The 23,744-nt window shown below is 41.9% G+C and overlaps 1 protein-coding gene across 6 annotated transcripts in view; it reads left to right on the top strand.

Annotated features, from left to right (window-relative positions):
• Positions 1 to 23,744, top strand: part of SNX31 (sorting nexin 31) — a 69,793-nt gene that overhangs the window by 33,783 nt on the left and 12,266 nt on the right. For 4 of the 6 annotated variants that reach the window (XR_007772630.1, XM_050941020.1, XM_050941021.1 and 1 more), the window contains exons 5-11: positions 12,446 to 12,556; positions 16,803 to 16,893; positions 19,198 to 19,285; positions 20,468 to 20,537; positions 21,687 to 21,779; positions 22,540 to 22,743; positions 23,143 to 23,250. Coding sequence is in view for 5 of the 6 variants with exons in the window: in XM_050941020.1 (XP_050796977.1) it covers positions 12,446 to 12,556; positions 16,803 to 16,893; positions 19,198 to 19,285; positions 20,468 to 20,537; positions 21,687 to 21,779; positions 22,540 to 22,743; positions 23,143 to 23,250 (765 nt within the window). In the remaining variant the exon portion in view is untranslated. The remainder of the gene's footprint in view (positions 1 to 12,445; positions 12,557 to 16,802; positions 16,894 to 19,197; positions 19,286 to 20,467; positions 20,538 to 21,686; positions 21,780 to 22,539; positions 22,744 to 23,142; positions 23,251 to 23,744) is intronic. The other 2 variants (XM_050941022.1, XM_050941025.1) reach the window with 2 other exon arrangements.

Here is a 23,744-nt window from a genome sequence, read left to right as displayed (position 1 = left end):
TTATGCATGCGAAAGTTTCGCAGCCATTGGAAATCGTCCCACACCCGCAAAACTATGCGGTCCCACCAGTCTGTGCTTGTTTCCCGGGCCCAAAATTGGCGTTCAATGGCTAGAACCTGCCCCATTACCAGCAGGATCTCCAAAGCACAGGGGCCCGTGGTTTGAGAGAATTCTGTGTCCATGTCCTCATCACTCTCGTTGCCGCGCTGCCGTAGTCGCCGCCTCCTCGCCTGGCTTTGCAGGTCCTGGTTCAGCATAGACTGCACGAGAATGCGCGAGGTGTTTACAACGTCCACGATTGCGGTCTTGATCTGAGCAGGGTCCATGCTTGCTGTGCTATGGCATCTGAACAGTTCACGTAGGGAAAAAGGCGCGAAACGGTTGTCTGCTGTTTTCACGGAGGGAGGGGTGAGGCTGTACCCAGAACCACCCGCGACAATGTTTTTTCCCATCAGGCACTGGGATTTCAACCCAGAATTCGAAGGGGCGGGGGAGACTGCGGGAACTATGGGATAGCTACCCACAGTGCAACGCTCCGGAAGTTGACGTTAGCCTCAGTACATAGACACACACTGCCGAATTATTGTGCTTTGTGTGGCTGCATGCACTCGACTTTATACAATCTGTTTTACAAAACCAGTTTATGTAAAATCGGAATAATCCTGTAGTGTAGACATACCCTAAGGGAGAAGAATTTGGATGGGTGGGGGGTTGTTTCATGTGATCTTGAGAATCTACATAGGAATGTATTTGAGAGGCAAGAAGACCTAGGGAATATAGAGAGAGGTAACGGCATAAATACTGAAGGGTGAGGTTGCCAAATTATTAGCTTTTTTAAAAAAAAATAAAGCAAAAAAGAAAAACATGAAGTTGTAGTCTGGAGAAAGTTTTTGGGCTTTGAGTAAATGGGGCAGTGCCTTTGTCCCTCTCCTCAAATAAAATTAAAACAGCATTGAATAAGAAGTAAATGACTACTCAGGTGATTGTATCACTGCCGTAGCCTGGCCACACTTTACTCCCAGAGTTGTGGACTTTTAAATAACAAATTTATTTTTCAGTGTTATGGAGATTGCATTTGCTTTCTAGCTATGATAAAACTGTTCCCAATATGTCAGGAACAAATTAACCCCAAATTCCCTTAGTACTTTTATAGCTATCGGGGGGAATATATATTTTACAGTGCTATTTCCTTCTTTTGCTTTTACATAAGTATTTTTTTGTCTGTACTGTAGTTAGCCAAACATGGATATAACAAACACGTAAGATGTTAAATTAATGTATAGAAATTGTGGTTTAGACCTTTTTTGGGTGAAGATGGTCTGAGTTGTTTTCACCCAAAAGCTTTTAATGTACAGGTGAACTTTCTGGGGGGAGCAGCCACTCTGTTGTAGTAAATTTTCCTAACGTTACTATGACAAATGTTGGAGATGAGGAAATGGAGATCTTGTTACAGCAATACTGTTAAATGAAACAATTGCCTGTAGTTTAGTGGAGACAGATGGGTGTAGGCTTAAGATAGCAAACAAGGAAACTATGTATTATGCAGTTCCAGAGTGACTCAATGTGGTCATTCCAGTCAGGGTAGGTTTTCTCCATATTTTTCTCTTTGTACTTACCTCCCACCTTTCAGCAGATACCCAAATTAACCTGATCACCTGTGCATTATCTTGTCCTCAAGAAAAATTCATCGAGGTAAATACCTAACTTAGTGGCTTGTTAGTAAATACTAATGTTATAATTGGGACTCGGCAGCAAGCTGAAACTGTTGTGCCAAGGCCCTGTGATTTCTGCAGCAGATTCAGGTAAACTTTAATTCAACAATTCAGTTCTAGCTCTAATTTAATTCAGCAACATATAGCTCCTTAAGATGTACAGAAGAAAAGCTCTCTAAAAGAGCCCTACAAAAGATGGTATTTGTCTCCATTTTACAGGGGGAAACTGAGGCACAGAGGTGCTGTGACCTGTGCAAGGTCACTCTGCAAACTGGTAATAAATCTGGGAGAAAACCTCAAGTCTCTTGACTTAGTCCAGTGCACTTTCCCCCAGTCTATGCTGTTAAAACAGATAATGCACCCCATACGCTCTTCCTTGTGGTGTCTGAGGGGTTTTTTTAATATACCGAATACATCTTAGTTTATGATACCCTTAAATTTTAAATGTTTGGCTAAGTTTTGTGTTGAAGATACAATAGCTGAACTATGGATGGAGGGGAACCTGGAGATCAACAGCTGGGCAGGGAAAAGTTGGTATTTCTGACATTCAGGAAGGTGGGTGACAGTTTAAATGTTGGGCAGTTCAGAGGTAGCTGAATCTTCTGATGCAAGAGGGGATGCCTCTCCTCTTTCCCTCATCCTCCTGGATGGGTGACTGGACACTGGGGATGAGATCCTGTGCTCTGCCTCTAAGACGCGTAGCACCAACCTCTCAACCCAGGTGGAGCAGGGCTAAGGTAGCTTTAGGCCACTCTTTCATCCACCTGATCCTGGGCCACTGCGGGGACTGAAGTGGCCACTAGTGTTTTATTTAGACAGCTCTGTCTAAATTTACAGCAGCCTATTTCTGCCATTCAGCCTTGATTAAAAATTACCGATGATGAAGAATTCATCACAGCCCATGGTAAGTTGTTCCAATGGTTAATTATCCTTACAGTTAAAAAAAAAAAAAAAAAAAAAAAAGCTGTATTTCCAGTCTGAATATGTCTAGCTTCAACTTCCAGCCATTGGACTGTGTTATCTTTTTGCCTGCTAGACTGAAGAGCTCATTATCTAATGTTTGTTCCTTGTGTAGATAGTTATAAACTGTAATCAAGTGACCCCTTAACTTTCAAGAAGCTGAATCTATTTAGCATAAAGAAAGTGTCACTATCAGGCATGTTTTGTAATCCGTTAATCATTCTCCTGGTTCTTCTCTGAACCCCCTCCAATGTATTAACATCCTTCTTGAATTGTGAACACCAGAATTAGACACCCTGTTCCAGCAGCAGTCATATCAGTGGGGGTGAGGGGTGGGAAATCACCTAATATAACCTCCTTACTCCTATTTAATAATCCCATTTGTACGTCCAAGGAGCACATTAGCCCTTTTGGCCATGGTGTTGTACTGGAAGCTGATGTTCAGTTGATTTTTCACCATGGCCGCCACATCAGAGTTGCTGCTTCCTGGAATGGAGTACCCCAACCTGTAAGTACGGCCTAAATTCTTTGTTCTCGGATGTATGACTTTATATTTGGCCATATTGAAATGCACATTTACTTGTGCAGCTTACCAAGTGTTAGAGACCAGGATGTGGACAGTCAGGCCTAGTGGTTGGAACGGGAGTCCAAAGTCAGGAATCAGAGCCAGGGGCTCAGAGGTGAGTTACCTGGAATGAGGCAAGGCTGAGTCCAAGGCAGGAGCTATCACAAGTGAGGGCAAATGCTTTGAGAAGCCACTGCAGAGCTGCTGCTGCTGGGTTTACGAGCCAGTCTGCTGACTCTTCCAACCAATCAGGCAGCCTACTTCAGGCCAGCTGTGTGTGTTAGGTTGCTTGCAGGCTGGCTCTGCTGCAAGCCCTGATTCTTGACACCAAGTGGTCATATTGCTCTGTCCTCATCTTTACTTACCATTCCTACAATCTTTGTGTAACTTGCAAACTTTATCAGTGATTATTTTAATTTCTTCCAGGTCATTAATAAAGATATTAAATAGTGTAGGCTCATTAATTAAATGATACAAGCAAGGTTATCTTTGCCCTTATGTAAACACATTTGCCACCACCTGGTGCTCCAGCAACTACTCATCACCCTAGCCCTTCTCCTGAGGATTCTCCCCCTCCTTTCCAGGACCCCGCTGCATTGTGGGACATGAGACTGAACTGCATGGAGGAGTCCGGATCACTCCCATCATTGGTCCCTAGAGGGAAACACAAGAGAAAGAAAGGGAAAGCATTTGTCCAGTGACAAAATAAAGAAGAAAAAGAAGCTGAAGAACCCCAAAAAAGCCAAAATAAAACTCACAAAAACCTACTGAAAAATTAAATGAAAATAACTAAAAATCTTCTCTATCTCCTAAAGCACCGTCACCCAGTGGAGGTGCAATTCTGCATAATGATGCAGCAGCAGCTTTTGGGGAGGGGCTGGAGCTTCTCCTGTGCCATTGGTATTGGTAGCATGAGGTTGTAGCAGGGCCCAGTCCTGGACCATTTCAATGTAAGCAGTGCTCATGCACTTCAGAACCAGACTAGACAGACTATAGGCAAAAAAAGTAATGTACAGGTGCAAATAGACATGTGCCTGCTGCTGGCAATTGTGCTAGGAGTTCTGCAGCAATTCACAGGTCTTGCAAAGCTTGCAGGGAGTATTCTGTCTGTGGATGCAGTTAGGGCTGGCACTACCATTTAGGCGACGTAGGCAATGGCCTAGGGCGCCAGAATTTTGGGGGGGGCACTATTTTGCCGGGGGTGGGGGGCGGCACGTGAGTCCGGTGGACTTACCACAGTAATGCCAGCAGATGGTCTGCTGCTGGAAAGGTTCCGGTGGAGCTGCCGCAGTTATTTCGGCGGATGGTGCGCTGGTCTAAAGGCTCCGGTGGACCTGCCGCTCCTGGATGCAGTGCTCACTGTGGCTCCAAAACAGTATGCCTAGCATGAATGCTTTACACCATTGTAACTTGCTCAGGTGTAATCCCACTGGTTCAAGTTGGAATGATACATTTTCTAATGTAGATTAGGCTTTAGTGCTCAACGACACTGGATGCAACTGGTGGCATCCAAAACATCCACTCCTCATTCATCAACAATAGATGCGTGTGTTTGCTGAATGATTGCACTCTCATGACTGGTAGTAAAATAGTTAACAATGCCAATGTTTTACACTGGGCTTGTCTACACTGGTAAGTTTTTGTCGCCCAGAACTGGCTTTTGGCGACAAAACAGTGATAGCATACACACTGCAATGTGACTTTTTTCGAAAAAACGCCTAGTTTTGGTGACACAAAACTTCCACCCGTGCGAGAGACTTTTGTCTTTTCCCCTCCCTTCATTGTTGACAAACATGCAGTGTAGACACTACAGTTTTTTGGGTTTTTTTTTCCATTTTATTGGCCTCCAGAAAGTATCTCATAATTCCCATGCTGCCGCTCTGATCAGTGGTTTGAACTCCACTGCCCTGTAGCCAACCTGCCCCTCCCCCATGTAAGATCCGGGAATTTTAATTCTCATTTCCTGCTTGCTGGCTTCCCAGGTAGCTTCCCAGGTGAGCATGGCTGGCTATCTCACCAAACACGCTTGCACTTGGACCACTGCTGAGTTGTTGGATCTGATCAGTATATGGGGAGAGGAGTCTGTTCAGTTGCAGCTGCGAGTGACCCATAGGAATCAGGACATATGTGGGCAGATTTCTCAAGGCTTGTGTTAAAAGGTCTGTCTCTGTCTGATCCTCCATAACTTTTCTCATCCGCTCTGTCTCTTGCCTAGCAAAAGCAGCATTCTCTTTTCTGTCCTGCCTTTCAGCACTCTTTCCATTCCCTGGTCTGTCTCTCATCGTGCTGCAGCACCACCCAGAATGTCTTCTTTGCTGCACCTAGGGTCGGGACATGCAGCAGTGCAGAGCGAATATAAAGGAGCTGAGGCAGGTGTACCATAAGGCCCCCCTCACAGCTTGCAAAATGATAACTGTAGCTATACACAGTTGAGGTTTTACACTTTTTAACAATAAATAAAGGCTAAAGTATTTAATGGCACAGCATTTTTATTCTGTGTTCTACAGAAGCATATAGCAATCAATTCACTCTCGGGAACAGGCTTCTAAAGCATTGTGTTGCATGGATCTTGGGCCCCAAAATTGTACATGGATGCACCAGGGAAGCAACTCCAAAGCCGACATGTGTTACTGACCCTCATTGTCAAAGTGGTTCCTCAAAGCCTCTGCGATGTTAATAGCTGCCCTCTAGGCTCCTCTGACAGCCCTAGCATCTGGCTGTTCAAACTGTGCAGCCAAGTGCTCTGCCTCAGTGCTCCACACCTGAGCAAACATTTCACCCTTAGATTCACACAGATTATGCAGAGTACAGCATGCAGCTATGCCCATGGGAATATTATCCTCAATAAGGTCTAGCCTGCCACTGAGACACCTCCAGTGAGCTTTCAAATGGCCAAAGGCACGTTCGACTACCATGTGGTACATGCTCAGCCTGTTGTTAAAATGATCCTTGCTGCTGCCCAGGTGCCCTGTGTAAGGTTTCACAAGCCAGGACTGTAAGGGGTACGACGGGTCTCCCAGGATTACTATGGGCATTTCCACATCCCCCACTGTGAACTTGTGGTCTGGAAAGAAAGTCCCTGGCCACAGCTTTCTGTACAGATCACTGTTCCTGAAGATGCGTGCGTCATGCACCTTTCCAAACCAGTCTACATTGATGTCCATGAAACAACCCCGGTGAGCCACAAGAGCCTGCAACACCGTGAAGAAGAATCACTTCCTATTCATGTATTCAGAGGCAAGGTGGTCAGACACTAACATTGGAATGTATGTGCCATCAATTGCCCCGCCACAGTTAGGGAGACCCATCTCTGCAAAGCCGTCTGCTATTTCATGCACATTTCCCAGAGACACGGTCCTGTGCAGCAAGATGCGATTTATTGCCCTGCATGCCTGGAGTAATACATCCCCAACAGTGCCCTTTCCTACTCCAAATTGATTTGCAGCTGACCAGTAGCCGTCTGGATTCGCCAGCTTCCACACAGCGATTGCAACACGCTTCTCTACCGAAAGGGCAGCTCTCAATCTGGTGTCCTTGCGCCACAGGTCAGGGGACAGCTCAGCACATAGCTCCATGAAGGTTGCTTTACGCAGTCTAAAGTTCTGTACCCACTGGTCGTCATCCAACACCTGCATGACATTGCAGTCTCACCAATCAGTGCTTATTTCCCTAGCCCAAAAGCAACTGTCTACTGTATGCAGCTGCTCTGTGAATGCACAAAGCACTGATAAGTTGCTGTCATCCATATCACACTCTGGTGCCTGTGATTCATCCTCTGCTAACTCTGCGAATAACTGTGCTACCATGCACAATGTCCTCACGACAGCTAACAATGCATAAGAGAGAAGTGAGAGATTCAACCTCTCACTACAGATGCTAGCGCGCACTACAAAAGAATGACAGTTGGAAAAATGGCACAAAAGGAAGCCAGAAACCTTTGGAGGGGTGAGACACAGAGCGGTGCATGATGAAGGTACATTTTGCACATCCCAGGATGCGTCGCACTCTGTTTCCACATTCCTACAACACTTAGCAATGGATGGTGTCGCCAGGCACTGTGGGATACATACCCACTGTCCATTGCTCTCGCTGTCAACAAAGGTGCACCGAATGTGGACACGATCTGTCAACAGAGGGAGAAAATGTAGACACGCTTTGCTGACTTTGCTTTTGTCGTTTTTTTCCTTGTTGACATTAGTTTCATCGACAAAACTTGCCAGTGTAGACAAGCCCTCTGAATCATAATAGCGACCACTTTACATTTCATTGAGAAGAATGGGACAGTTCATCCTCTGAGGTGTTTAAGGCTGTCTCTTAGCAGACTCTGAAAGACAATGCTGCCTGGGTTTGCATTTGTTTTACAGTGTGGAAGTTTTCTTCTCTAATATGTGGCTAGAAGCTTGAATTATCTTTATAATTAAATAGCTTATTTTTAGGGCTGTCCGGCAATTAAAAAAATCGTGATTATGTGATTAAACAATAATAGAATACCATTTATTTAAATATTTTGCATGTTTTCTACATTTTCAAATATATTGATTTCAGTTACAACACAGAATACAAAATGTACAATGCTCACTTCATATTTTTATCATAAATATTTGTACTGTAAAAACTAGTATTTTTCAATTCACTTAATACATGTATTGTAGTGCAATCTCTTTATCATGATAAAGTTGAACTTACAAATGTAGAATTATGTATGAAAAATTAACTGCATTCAAAAATAAAACAATGTAAAACTTTGGAGCCTACAAGTCCACCAGTCCTACTTAGATAATTGCTCAGACAGACAAGTTTGGTTGCAATTTGCAGGAGATAATGTTGCCCACTTCTTCTTTACAATATCACCTGAAAGTGAGAACAGGCATTTTCATGGCACTGTTGTAGTGAGCGTCACAAGATATTTACATGCCAGATGCGCTAAAGATTCAAATGTCCCTTCATGCTTCAACCACCATTCTAGAGGACATGCGTCAATGCTGATGACGGGTTTTGCTTGATAACAATCCAAAGCAGTGTGGACTGACACATGTTCATTTTCATCATCTGAGTCAGATGTCACCAGCAGAAGGTTGATTTTCTTTTTTGGTGGTTTGGGTTCTGTGGTTTCCGTATCTGAGTTTTGCTCTTCTAAGACTTCTGAAAGCATGCTCCACACCTCATCCCTCTCAGATTTTGGATGGTACTTCAGATTCTTGGGTCAAGTGCTGTAGCTACTTTTAGAACTCTCTCACATTGGTACCTTCTTTGCATTATGTCAAATCTGCTATGAAAGTGTTCTTAAAATGAACATGTGCTGAGTCATCGTCCGAGACTGCTGTAACATGAAATATATAGCAGAATGGGGGTAAAAAAAGAACAGGTAGCGTACAATTCTCCGCCAAGGAGTTCAGTCACAAATTTAATTAACGCATTATTTTTTTAACAGGCATAATCAACATGGAAGCATGTCCTCTGGAATGGTGGCCCAAACATGAAGAGACATATGAATGTTTAGGATATCTGACACATTAATACCTTGCAACACTGGCTACAAAAGTGCCATGCAAATACCTGTTCTCACTTTCATGTGACATTGTAAATAAGAAGCAGCCATCAGTATCTCCTGTAAGTGTAAACAAACATGTTTGTCTTAGCAATTAGCTGAACAAGAAGTAGGACTGAATGGACTTGTAGGCTCTAAAGTTTTACATTGTTTTGGTTTTGAGTGCAGTTATGTAACAAAAAAAATCTACATTTGTAAGTTACACTTTCATGATTAAAAGATTGCACTACAGTGCTTGTATGAGGTGAATTGAAAAATACTGTTTCTTTTGTTTATCACTTTTACAGTGCAAATATATATAATAAAAATAATATAAAGTGAGCACTGTACACTTTGTATTCTGCATTGTAATAGAAATCAATATATTTGAAATGTAGAAAAACATCCAAAAATATTTAATACATTTCCATTAGTATTCTATTGGTTAATAGTGCTATTAATCATGGTCAATTTTTTTTAACCACGATTAATTTTTTTGAGTTAAATGCATGAGTTAAGTGTGATTAATCTACACTTATTTTTGCTAGTCAACTCTGCTGATCTGGATTTATTCTCCAACTGTGGAATTGCAGTAGGTGCAGGGCTCTGGTTATAATATACATGAGTACAAGGATTGAAACTGGGTACAGAAACATAGGAGTAGTGTGTTCCTGGATTCTTCCTGAATAAGGAAACCCTGCTAAATAGTCTCTCTGTTTTGTCGCTCTTTGTTGGTTTACCTCTGCCCTTCACTAAGTCTGGGGCCTCCTTTGCTTTCCACCTACATGAGCATACCTGGTGTTTTGATCATGTACATTTTCTGCTCTCCAAATGAACTCTATTGGTCTCCTAAGTCAATGGCTAAGACAGCTTGGGAACTCTGAGCTACTGTTGGTTTTATCCCTAGCATGCTGAGAGCGTCCTGGGTTTTTAATTTATCTTATATTTTGATGTTGTTCTCCAACTGTTCCTGTTTTTAAAGTATTTTTAGTATGACGTATTGGCAGTGTTTCAAGATGAAAAATGAGCTCCAAAAGAAAAAATGATATAGGTCTGGAATCTGTTATGTGTATCTTAAAACTAGGGAGCTCTCCAAAGGGTGAATCTTGCCCTGTACCTGGCTAGCTCGTGTCTGAGCAAGTGGGTTTCAAGCAAACCCAGTGAAGGAATGAAGTATATAGAGATATTTCCCTTTGCAGCCCAGTTTGCTGGCTACTCGCATACTTTCGCTTGTCCAATTACTTGTGTAAATTAAATGGCTGTAGTGTGAGATTCCTTAAAATTGCATAGGCAAGTATATCAGTGCAAACATGTCCTTTAGGGATCCAGTCTGTGCTGTGGAAAGCCACCATATTGTGGTACAACACAGTAGATCTCAATGTGCTTAAAACCCAGTTTAATCCTGTGGTGAAGATAATACTGAATAGTGTTTTAGCCACACTCCATGATCTGAACCTCACCGGGTGTTCAGCATTGCTTGGGAGCCTGGTTCAGTTTTGCCTACACTACAGGACCACTCTGTGTTTTAATCAAATCAGCCGCTGCTGTTTTGTAACTGGGTCACACAGTGTGGTTGCATTGCTAATATGTAGCTGGTTGATTTTGATAACACTTGTGATTCAATATTAAAAATGTTCGAGACCAAATAACCACTTTCAACCAATTATTGTCTAAAGACAAAATAACACAGTACAAAAAGGAGACACATACCCTCCTTCCAGGAAGCAATTCTTATCTTACAGCATGCTCACCTTACATAGTAGGTGTGCTTTGGAAATATGGATTTAAACTGGGTATATTTATAGTGTGGTTTTAAAAGTTACAAAACCCTCTCTTTGTCACTGAAATCCAACCCTCCAGTTTGTAACAGTTACTTAACTTGCCATTTTGTTCTGTACTTTTCTTCTCTGTTTTGGATATTACATTTCAAACCAGTTACCCATGAAGGTCCCTGTACTAGGACGTGGAACAAATGTATCTTGAATTTTGACAGACTTCATATCATCTGGAGCCATAGCTGACTTCAGCTTTGCAAAGTGTTATGGGATATTTAGCAAAAGGGAACAGAACTGATGGAAGAGCGTAATACATTCAATTAACATAACCTCACAAAACTTGTATATTATGTTAATACTATGCACATAATACCCATTAATGTAGTGTATACTACACCTAACATATATGTGTAGGCTAACAGTTTGCTTTACACAGTGTAGGCAGGATATTAAACTGCCCATGTTTTAAAATAAACCCTAAATTGCATAAGCTTGTTTTCCTAGCCATAGGTGGTGAAACTTGGGGTGCTGCTGCACCTCCTGGCTTGAGATGGTTTCCGTCATATACAGGGTTTACAGTTTGGGTCAATGGCTCTCAGCACCCCCACTATACAAATTGTTCTGCCCATAGTCCTATTTAACAGGTCCTTATACATTCTCCTCATTCGGATGAGATAAGTGACGTAATAGTTTTTTTCTCTGGCAGATTTGGACTGTATTTTCATGGATTTTCTTTATTGTATACCTCAGCACGCATATTATCTATCTCTCTCTCTATATATATAAATGTACGTATATGTTTACAGTTGTATAGTCTGAGCAGTACTGTATTGCCTATGTCTTTGGTGCTACATTTGTCTCCATTAGAAAAGATTTAAATCCAAGTCAACTCCTGTCCTGTTGGTCACAGTGGCAAACTATGTAGAACAAAGCAGAAAGACTGAAGGCTGAAAGGGTATGGCTAACTAGAGAGCTTACAGCAGCGTAGCTGCACCGATGCAGAGAGCTCTCTCACCAATTTAAGTAATCCACCCCCAACAAATGGTGGCAGCCTGTCTCCAGGAGAAGCTTTCCTGCCAACATGTCCACACCGGCATGTAGGTCGGTGTAACTTGTCAGTTGGGGGGTGGCTAATTCACACCCGAGCGACATAACTCATGTCAACTTAAGCTGTAGTGTAGCCATAGCCAAAACTTGCTGTTTGCTCTTATCCAGGATCAGCTGAAAACCCCAAACTGCAGAGAGATGCTGCAGCCTTGGAGGAAGCCAAAAGAGCCTTTCTCTTCTTGACAAGATCACACTGGAAATGGTGTCACCTCGGAAGGAAAATGAATTGTAACACTAAATCCCGTGAATTTCCCAGAGAAAGGATAATTATTTTAAACACACAAGGCCTGTCTTGGGTTTCAGCTTTATAGTACAAGAGTGAGAATCTAGTCAATACAGTACTTTCCTCTTCCCTCCTACAGACCCTCAGGTCATGTCAACACTATGGGGGCTAGAATGGCACAACTATAGTGCTGCATGTATGCTGCTGTAGCATTGCAGTGTAGACGCTTCCTACATTGACAGAAGGAGTTTTGCTGTCTCTGTGTAAGAAATCCACCTTGCTAAGCAGCAGTAGCTGGGTTGATAAAAGAATTCTTCTGGCCACTTAACTGCGTCTATGCTAGGGGCTTGGTTGGTTTAATTATGGTGCGAAGGTGTGACTTTTTCACACCCCGAGTGATGTAACTGGGTCAATCTAAATTTAAAGCATAGACCAGGCCTCCATCATGCTGTAGCGTCTCACCCCATAATCCAGTTCATTTCTCTAAGATTAACAGGGAAGCGAAGCACCAGCACCTTCAGCAGGGCTCTAATAAGAAGGGCAGCAATAAAACACCTTCATATTTCACTTTAACAGGATACATTTCAGATCCAGACACAGAGAGCCTCTCTAGATGTTTACCTGGCTGACGGAAGGAATGTTAGGCTTGATATCCAGACATCGGACACTGCTGAAAGAGTACTAGAGGTAAGGGTTTCTAAATGGGATACTGCTGAAACTGTTAAATTTAAGGAAAAGCGTGTGAAGAATTGAGATGCCTTCCCTCATAGTTTAGCAGGACATGGGCAAAAATGCTTGTTTGAGGGAATACCTGAAGAAAACATACACTTGGCATTGTTTACTAATTCTGTAGATAAGTTTCTTAAAGTTTTTATATTAATCAGCATTTTTTTTCCTCTGCCCCTAACCGCACTCACTCAACATCCCTGCAGCTCTTTTTGTCTCCAAAGGTGGCTGTTTTGGCCCTGTGTGCAGGAGGCCATCTAAGATGATTAGAGAACTGGGGTTTTGTTTTTTAAAAAGTTTTTTTTAATATAGTTCAGGCCAAATCTGTATAAACGTTGTGTTGCCAGGCAGTGTGGCCAGAGACAGTGTTCTACATTTGTCTTAAATATAGTTTAAGACTGTTGGGGTGCTGACACATGTATTGTTACTATCCTAGCACACAGGAGCTCTGGTTATGGACCTGGACTCCTTTGTGCTTGGCGCTGTACAGAAACAGAACAAAAGGAACAGAGGTTCCTGCCTCTACAGTAGAAGGAATCTACAATCTATGTATCTCGCAGACCGATGCCCAATCTTTTTTTCCTGGTGCTCCCTCTTTCTATCTGTCTTGTATCTATCTGTTGTCTATAGTGCGTATGTAGACCCTTTAGGGTAAGGAGTGTCTCTTTGTTCAGTGCCTAGCACAATGGGGCTGAGGTGTCTAGATTTTGCTACAATACCAATAATAAACAGTTACAAGTTTTGTCTTAGACACTATAGCAGCCAAACTTTATTTAAACAGAGAGAGTCTGAACCGTGTTGTAACATCTTTTTTTAATTCAAAGATAACAATAGGCCTGTTTATAGATAGGGAAGCTTGAGTTGCTGGCCTTTAGTTGTTTCTCTTCTTAGTAACAGAAGCCAAACTATTGCCATCTGCCTGATTTCTATTTTCTCATCCCTTTCACATTGTGAGCTTCATCCTCCAACATTCCTCTAGCCAGGGATGGCAAGTGTGTAACAATATGGATGCTACTTCCCCAGTAGCCACTGTTGCTGCTGCAGGGGACACAGAGAGCCAGATTGCGTGAGATTGGTGAGCAATTACACACCAGCACGCCCATTGACCTCAGTGGGATTATTTGTGCACGTAACTGCTTGCCATCCTAAGTAAAGAATTTATGCAGCCTGGCCCTCAGATGTTACTCTGGCTAATGAAGTCTCTCCATCTCTTCACTATGCGCATTATCATTGCCTCTAATATCCCCGTTCATCATGGGTCCAAGAATAGAGAGCACTAAATCTCTTCTCAAAGCGAAGTCCCTGATATAGCACAGAGAACTGCCCAAATGCTGGCCAGATCACAGTGCTTAAGTAAAGCGCACTGCAGCTGAGCAGCTGCTTTGCCTTGTGTAAAGATTTCTCTCACTTTGGTTTTTTTTCATTAACAGATAGTTTTGCTCAGTGGTTCAGGCTGGCCACACAACATCATTCTAGCAGTTCTACATCATGCAAGTGAAATGAATTCCACACACCTTCCTACAATGATTTCCTCCACCCCTTTGAAAAGCATCATGTTCAAGTTTGTTGAGCCCCTGTCTACCTTTGGAGCTCCTCACTGGTTAGTTGCCAAAATAAAGGAATTGCAAAACAATAAAATTGGTTGATCCAAAAAGCACATACAGTAACTCCTCACTCAACGTCATTATGTTCCTGAAAAATGCGACTTTAAGCGAAACAATGTTAAGCAAATCCAATTTCCCCATAAGAATTAATGTAAATAGGGGGGGTTAGGTTCCAGGAAAAACTTTTTCACCAGACAAAAAACTATATATTATATAGATATATACACACAGTATATGTTTTAAACAAACAATTTAGTACGGTTCACAGCTATGATGATTGTGAAACTTGGTTGAGGTGGTGAAGTTAGAGAGTGGAAGAGGGAAGGATGTTTCCCAGGGAATGCTTTGCTGCTAAATGATGAACTAGCACTCGGCTGAGCCCTCAAGGGTTAACACATTGTTAATGTAGCCTCTCATCAAGGCAGCATGAACAGGAGAGAGAGGAGACAGCATAGCAGACACAGACAGACACACACCTTGTGTGTGGGGGAGAGAGAGAGAGAAAGAGAGATGCACACTGCCCCGTTAAGTAAGCTGACCCACTCTTAAGTGCATTGTCTTTTTAAGTGGATCAGGAAGTTGAGACAGCAGCTGCTGCCCCAGGCTCTCTCTGTTTCTCTCCACCCGTGTTCCCTCCCTGCTCTATATGGAGAAGGGGTAAGTGGGGTGCAGGAGCTGGGGGGACACCCTGACATTAGCCCCCACCTTCTCCTCCTGTACAGCAGGCAGGAGTCTCTGGGAGCAGCTTCAAGGCAGAGGGCAGGAGCAGGACATGGCAGTGGGGGGAGGGACAGCTAAACTGCCAATTGATAGCCTGCTGGGTGGCTGCAGCGCAGGGAACTTAGGGGAGCAGGGAGCTGATAGAGGGAGCTTATGGGGGCTGTTGATCCACTCTGGTTACAAGCCCCCACCAGCTAGCTGCAATGGGCTGCTCTTCCTGCAAGCAGTGGACAAAGCAGGCGGCTGCCAAACGACGTTAGAAGGGAGCATTGCACAACTTTAAATGAGCATGTTCCCTAATTGATCAGCAACATAACAAAACAGCGTTAACCAGGATGACTTTACATAAGGAGTTACTGTACCCTTCAGATTTATATCAGCATGACAGTAGCTTCCTTCATCACTAGCATCTTCAATCCCATCTCTCCATAAAAATATCTTGCTATCTAAGCATATTGTTTGTTTGTCCTGTTTAAGGGCCAGATCCTCTTCAAGCCGGTGCCACTCTTTGTGCAGTAGTACCTTGGGTACACTTCACAATAAAGTGCCATGTTCACTTATGGCACTATAGGCAAACAGCAATGAGTCTGATAATTCACTGGCACTGTAAATGCTGCTTGTTCTTTGGTTCCCTTTAGCGTGAGACAGGCTAAGGGGCATGTGTGAGCTTTCCTCATTATAGATTTGTCTCACCACATTCCCCCTGATAGCTTCCCAATTAATAGCGTAGAGTCTACAGGGGGTTGGAGTGATGTATTTTGGGGTATGCCTTGATCCAAGAATTAGAAAATTAAACTCAATACTGACTGAATGTTTCACATTGGGTAGCTCTATGAAGCGTGTTGAATAGAAGTAGGTGCTTCATTTGGATCACTGCGAGAAGCTGTACTAAGTGATGAGTTTCTGACACTCTGTAGTACCACCTTGCAATTTCAGGTAACAGGTTAATGGGGACTTTGGGTAAAGAACATAATACGGTGAAAGTTAGTCCTGGTCCGGGTCTTTTTTGCCTGGGCCTCTGAACATTTATTCTAGTGCTTAGTGAGGGTTGGGGGAAGTGATATGATGCTCCAGCTCTCTCTCATCTGGAAGTGTTTGTGGAATTCGTACCTTCTAAAGGCACTCTGAAAACTTGTGCTTCCACCTTGTGTTCAGACCAAAGAAGTCCTGCTTCTCCCACTATACTTCTTATGCCAACTCACACACCCAGCAACTAAACTATGGAAAAATCATTTTCCTGGTGAAAGTTTCTCCATGTCCTTGCCTCTCCATAGTTGCATCTCAGTGACTTCCTGATCAAGTGGGCTGCTCATGAGTGAAAGAGGCACCTTTTTTACTCTTCTATCTGTGAGCCCAGGAGGTTCTGTGGTACCCATCGAGTGCGGGAATGGTGGGGGTAGGCTCTGGTTGTTTTAAATTAAGCTCTGATTTCCAATGTCTGAAGCAGAAAATAGGCAGGGTGGAGTGTTTTCAGATCCTTTTCCACCCTACCCTTTCTGTTCCTCTCCCTGCCCCACCCCTTCCTCATCACACGTCCTGCACTTGAGGTTGGGGGGAAGGACTGGCACAGGACTGTTTGTACTTTCTTTGCCAGTGGGGCTGGGGCCATTCCTCCTTTACATCTTTCAGGTGGCATAAAGGGGCCATAGCAAAATAGAATCTGATTCTGAGAGTCAAGTTGGGTAGGTCTTTCTCATGCGATGCCAGAAGCAAGAATATGGAGGGTTGAAGTTTAGGTCTTAACAGCTGCTTCTGCCTAGAGGGATAAAGGAACAGTTTAAAAAAAACAATTTTGAAGCTGCATTAATGGCTGGTGACCAGACCTCGGATAAATTCATGTTCAGATGCATAGGTGACCTCCTTTTTCATTTTTTGTTTTTAAGGTTGTCTCATACAAGATGGGGCTGTCAAGAGAATTAATAGGATATTTTAGCTTATATTTTATTCAAGATCACAGCAATGGAGTTCTCTCTGGTAAGCCATGTGCAGTATGTGTCACATAATGTACCCCTGGGTGGGTCATTGCCAGTGGGGATCGGACCTCTGGATCTAAAAGCATTAATCTGTCCTGCTTGAGCTAAAAGACTCATCTCTGTTAGCTGATGAACTTCCAGCCTTTGAATCTCTATATGTAGCCCAGCAACCACGAGGGAGGAACAGAGGATCACAGGTGGGTTGAGGTTATCTATAGCGTAGTGGACTTTGCCTATAAGCACAGTTTTCATTGCATTTAATTTATAGGGCATATAGTAACTTGGTCACTATTGTGTGGGTTGTTTTGGTAAATATTGAGCTAGGTTGGCTTTATTTCAGGCTTCTCTGCAAATGGTTATACTTTGAAGTAAAAACTGTTTGTATAATCTCAAACTCAGATCTGTACACTTGGAAGATTTCCCCCTCTATCCCCTTATAAAATGAAGTCCCTAATTTACTTACATTTATGCCCTCTTATTCCACTATTTCACTTTTTAATTGATAAGCATAGAAAGGTCATAACAGTGATGGAACTGGATGTGCCCTAAATCTAGGGGGTGATTCTCTGTGCTCACAAAATGTAGAAGTCTCTTGGAGTACTGTGTGTTTTTGTCCGATATGGGCTGGTGATACATATATGCCCTCCGCCCCTTCCTCCATTTGGGCAGCTGTAATCTAGTGGACTGAACCCAGGACTGAGACTCAGATCTGGGTTGAAATCTTGGCCCCATTGACGTAAATGGCAAAACTCTTGTTGACTTGAGTGGGGTCAGAATTTCACCCTTGAATTTGCTACTTGACTGTTACTGATTCTGCGTGGCCTTGGACAAGTCACTTAACCTCTCTCTGCCTCAGTTTTCCAGTCTGCAAAATGGTGATGATGATACTGTCCTGGAAGTATTTTCAGGTCCATAGACAAAAACATTGCTGTAGAAGTGATCTAGATTTTTTTTAAATGTATATAAGATTAAGGCTGAAAGACTTCTGGGTGTTAGGGTCATGACAGGTGTTCAATCCCTTGAAGGGTTTGTAGTGCAACTGTCACTGTGAAACTTCACTATATAGGGTCATTTTATTTATCATTTCTCTATCTTGACTAGGTCTTGCTTTAGGATGAATGTGATGCTGGGAGTGTGGAATCCCCAGCTTTTATTACATGAGTAGTACCTGAAAGTCTGTGCTACTGCATGTGTGGCAGTTGGGCCAAGTAACCAATCAGTGCATGCTCCCTCATACAACCAATGAAATTGTTGCATGCAAATTATATGTAGAGTTAGGGTGGTGATTTGTCTAATTACCTCTGATGTTACAATGGTCTAGGACTCTTGGCACAGTATGAGGTCCCTGGAATAGATGATGTTTTATAAAGTCATATTCAAAATTACTAAATATAAAAATATTTGTTGTGTATATATTTGTTAATGGTAATAAAAATTCTATAATTAGAGAAATAGGTGCTGCCCCTTTAAGAATAGGGTGGGAGCACACTGACTGACCTACTGCAGGGCCTAAAGCAGGGATGGGAAAACTATGGCTCACAGGCCGCATCTGGCCTGGCAGCCATTTTAATCTGGCCCTCGAGCTCCGGCTGGGGAGCGGGGTCTGGGGCTTGCCCCGCTCTGGTGCTCTAGCTGGGGAACGGGGTCAGGGGCTGGTCCACGTGGCTCCTGGAAGCAGCAGCATGTCCCTACTCCAGTTCCTACGCAGCTCTGCTGCGTGCTGCCCCGTTCACAGGCACTGCCCCCTAACCCTGGCCCTTAATTTTATGTTTGGAAAACTTATTACTGACAGCAGTCATCTCTCGTGTGACTTTTATTCCTTACTGTACTTTAGTGATAATGTGTTTGTCTTCTGTTTCATTCAAGCAATGAATAACTTAAAGTGCCACAACCCTGTTAGCGTACATCCGAATCACACATTTCTTTTGCCTCCCATATTTGCAGCTGCTTCAAACTGCTCAGCGTTATTTGAGATCTATACTAACTTAAATCTCCTTTCCTGGATTTCTCAGTTTAGTGCTCCTTATTTGCAATCCTTGCATTAGTATAAAGCAGAATAAGGAGACACTGATACACTGCTCCTTAAAAATTAGGTAAAGGGGTGGGCGTGGGGAGTGTCTAAACAACATGATTGTCATCTACCATTTTTTATCATTTGTTTTTGTGATGTCCTCTTTCTTTTACATAACATATGTTGTCATGGAGCACTTATTGAAATACTAAAATAGCTGTTCTGCTTCAGTGGGGTTTCAACCAATCAGGCTTATTTGTCTCTTCTGTTTTTTCCCACCTGCCCTGCCCCCAGTGGTGAAAAAAGTGGCAGAATTTGAACTTCCTTACGTCAGTCTTCAGAGTATGAAAGAGTCAGACTGTAAGATTGGGATCAGAAAATGGTGAGCTGAAAGCTAAAGAGAAATTTGGAAGATGCATTAAAATTATGAATGTACTAGAGAAGAGAATCCTCACAACTTAAATTCTTTGTGTTTGGCCTGAGAGCATAACACACAAAGCTGATTTTTGTTTTGTTTTGTTTTGTTTTGTTTTGTTTTGTTTTGTTTAAGGATTATAATGGTTCCTAACTGCTGGTCTTTGGACCTCTCAGTGTAATGTTGGAACTGATCCCTTTACATGATCCTGTAACAGTTGTTGATGGAATGTCCACTTCTGCAATCAGCCAATTACTCTTGAACACTTCCAAAATCTATAAATACAGATGGTTTGTTGTTGGTGGTTTTGTTTTATTTTTGTTTGTTTTCTTGCCAAAGCCACCAATAAAGGAAACATTTTATGCTTATTTTCTTTTCTTTAGTTAATGGTGTTTGTTTATTTTTTATATTCAGCATTGTATCTCCTACAAGAAAAATGGGAGGGCTAGAGGTTCTGAGCTGCAAGTTGCAATGTGTTTGGGGGAGATTGTTTTTTGGGAATTTTCTTTAGAGATCACATTGCTAAATATTAGATCACAAAATACCTGAATTATAGCAGTGCCACAATGCTTAAGTGTCTGTCACTGAGCTATATAAAAATATTTTCAGACACTTGTAACTTCTCAATTTTAAATTTAACTGGACTGAAGCTTGGCATGCATAAGCCCTTCTGTTAAATTCTCCAGTTTATAAGGACTTACCTACATAGGGAAATTTAGTGGCAGAACTTTCTGTCTGGACACACTTATTTCAATCTGAGTGCTTTTTTGTGGTTTAGCTTATGTGTATGTTCTGCCACTAAACTTCCCCATGTAGGTAAGCCCTAAGTTTTAGACACATGCAAGAGAAATATTTAATGCTGTTTTTTAACACTTGGATTCTAAATAATTGTTTTCCGTATTACTTTGATAAAAGCAGATGAGCAATTTAATTTATTTCATACCGCAGTCTATTTGCTACAGTGCTGTAAAGAGTAATTTTTTTTACATGCTTCTCAGATGTGTAATTTCAAAGATGTGACATGTTGCTGTCTTTTATTACTTTGCGAGTAGTGGGATCTTCCTGTATCTAAATGCATACTTATTGCTGAATGAAAATGCTAATAGTTGTGCTTAGAAATGTAATGTTTAATGTTTTTCCATTTGTCAGGTATATGGATCCTTCTCTTGATAAAACGTTAATGGACTGTGACGCTTCAGTGAATTTACTCTATATGCAGGTAACAAAAGAAGAAAACTCCTGATACTTCTAAAAGCTAATTCCCAAAATGTGTCTCCCATTTTAATAATGTAAAAGCTATGTTTTAAACAGTGCAAGTTATCTGAATATTAAGTATGGACAAGTACTTCTATCTTGTTGTATTTTTCTTTTTTTTTATTTAAAAACAAAAGAAATAACTATGAATGAGCTTGTTCTATGAGAATTTTTCATGTACAAATAACACTGTCTAGTTTGCAAATTCTGTTTAGTGTAAGTAATTATTCCATGCATACAGGGGATTTATTTAGACCTCAGTCCGTTTTCTTCTCATGACAATATAAGTAAGTGCTATTATGTGCTAGTGGCATTAAGGCTGAGATTACACTAGCATACTGAACACTTCCACTACTTACCATTTTCTCAAAACAAAAAAAAAGTTGTTTTGAGGATTAAAATGTCTCCTGGTAGTTTCTGTCCAGAGTTAATTTTTTTGGAAGATTAACTCCACTAGGCTCCTTCTGTTTTATCTGAAGGTAGAAAAAAATAAATATCCGTAACAACTTTTACACTCCTCCTTTCTCTATTGAGAACTCAACACAAAAGGCTTCAAACCTGGCACGTGCATTGTCTTAAGCAATCTCTGTTAGCAAATTTAATGGTTGTAATTCACCCTCTGTGCAGCCCCACCCGTGATCGTTTTGGTGGAAGCTGTGGTATAGACAGGGCTCCAATGTCCTTACCACTATATTGTGCTGGGAGGTCCTTCGGTGTCATGATTAATTACCATTTTTGCATGCTCATTTTATTTTTAAAATTGGTAGTTGTGCCCCATCATTCCATGTGTTGTTACATTTTCTCTGTGTACTGGAATCATATTCTGCAAAAGCAAACGAGCAGGTTGACAGAGTAACAATAGATACCACTTTTCATAACCAGAGGTCAGGGGCTTGCAGGTATTTTGGGCAATGCTGAATTAGAAACTATTTTGGTGCAGGAACTAAGGGTTGAGTAGACTAAAAGTTATGTGCAGCTGTCCAAAAATCTGAGTGCGTGTTTTAAAAAATGTTGGTATATCTTCCCCACCCCCACAGTAAAGGGCAGATGGAAATACCCATGGCCGCCCCCCTTCTTATTTTTAAGTTAAAATTTACTAACTCTTCTAAATAAGGCACTGCAGGAAATTGAGAAGAATTGGGTCAAACCCACAGATGAACAGATGCAGAAAATGGAATCGCTACAAAAAGCGGCAAACAAAATGAAGGTGAAGTGCTCTTTTAAAATGATATAAACCTATTGAGAGAATATATTTCAGGATGAAGATCCTTGAGGCTGCAGCCACATATAATTAATGTGTTTTTTCTCTGAAAAGTGAATCTGTAAAAATGGCATCATAATGTTCCATATTTATTCTCTCCCTCCCCCGCTCCCTCTGTGACTTTCAGACCCATTTTACAGGTAAACTGAGATACAGACACCAGATGACTAGAGCTGGGTGAATAATGGATTTTTTTGGTTCACTGCAATTCCAAAAAATTGAAGAAAATTTTTTGGGTTAAACATTTAATTCACTCTAAAACAAAATGTTTCAATTATGAGCATTATTAAACACTGTTAATGTTTAATAAAAGTGAAGGAAATTTCTAAACAAAGTTTTTCTGAAGCAAAAAAATGAGTTTAATTTAAAAAATGTCAGACTAAAACATTTCCATTGTTTCAGATGCCGGGGCGGGGAGTGGTGGAGAGAGAGGTTTGACTGAAACAACTGGTGAATTTTAAACCAATTTACAAGATGGCTTGATGTTACTGAATCTGCATTTTTAGCCAAAAAAAAATTCAGATAGAAAAACTTTTCCAGGTCCAGAGGTGACTTCAAGGCCACAGTGAATTGGTAGAGCTAAGATTAGAAATCAGGTCTTGGTTCCTTGTGCCTTGCTCAGTTACTAGATCACAACTGCCTCTGTACAGAAGATCATGTAGGACACTATATTTCATCACTTTCTAATTCTGTGTTTCTGATGCAGGTTCTAGAGCTGGTTCAGGAAGTGCAGCACTATGGATATATGCAGCTTGATCCCTGCACCTGTGACTATCCAGAAGTAGACTGTTCTGCTGCTGTTCATGTAGGAAATAATGAGATTAGCTGCTCCATAAAGTTACCTAGTAACCAGACCAAAGAGGTCAGCTTCAAGATCAACAGAGTGAGGTGCTGGCAGGTCACTTTTCTAGTAAGTACCTTGCTGACATTGCAGCTCCCCAAATATTTCAACACATTTAACTCAAAATGACTTTTTTCCTGTATGAGATCAAGGCTGTCAGTGAGCTGGTCGGAGCTCTCTAATTCTCAGATACCTTGCCCTCAGCGTACATACCTTCAGCTGCTTTCTCTTAAGCTAGAAGGTAGAGTGGGACAGTGGAACTGGCACATGAGGTAAAGCCACCTTAGTCAATTTTATGTTAGTGGAGATTTCACTCTTCGCAGGGGGACTCTTCCAGTACAGATCTCCATCTGCCTAAAATTCACTTTTGCCCTGTAAGCCACACAGACTGAACCTGGCTGACTGGAGAGTCCAGCCCTGATTCTGAGTTAATACCTCTTTGCAGCAGTTTCTTCTCTTTCTCTTCAGGGCGCTGTTACACAGCCAAAAGACCAAGGACCTGAGCAGACCCTAGAGCTCAGGTTTGAGTACAATGATTCGGACTCATGGAAATGGATCGTCTTTTACACAAAACAGGTTAGCCTCAGGGCAGTAAAAAGAAAGGCCTTTGGTGAAAAGTAGGCTGCTAGTCACTGGAGCTGGAATTTATTCTTCAGTGCTTATGTGTGGCTCCTATATCTAGACAACTGCTGTGTCTTTGCCAGTTCAGTCTAAGGACAGACTTACATGGGAGCTCAAATACTTCTCCCCAGAGAGAGGGTTGAGATTGGCAAGAGAAATTGCCCTGCACTGGGCTGCAAGCCTGGAATGGTATGCAGAGGTGTTAGTTTTCTTTTTTTATTTACTAGTCCAGTGGATAGTCACAAATTTTAATGTGGTGGAAATGCTTAATGACTGGACACTGTCTTCTACATAGTAGATGATGCACATGAATATTCCACTCAAGTACATGTTAAATAAAAAACAGGTACATGGTAGATATAAATCTATGCTAGCATATTGTAAATAATAATAATTTTTTAGTAGCAGAGGGGTAGCCATGTTAGTCTGGATCTGTAAAAGCAGCAAAG

The sequence above is a fragment of the Gopherus flavomarginatus genome, chromosome 2 (assembly GCF_025201925.1).
Source record: "Gopherus flavomarginatus isolate rGopFla2 chromosome 2, rGopFla2.mat.asm, whole genome shotgun sequence".
Classification (NCBI taxonomy): Eukaryota; Metazoa; Chordata; order Testudines; family Testudinidae; genus Gopherus; species Gopherus flavomarginatus.
This window is presented reverse-complemented; position numbering and strand designations above follow the sequence as displayed.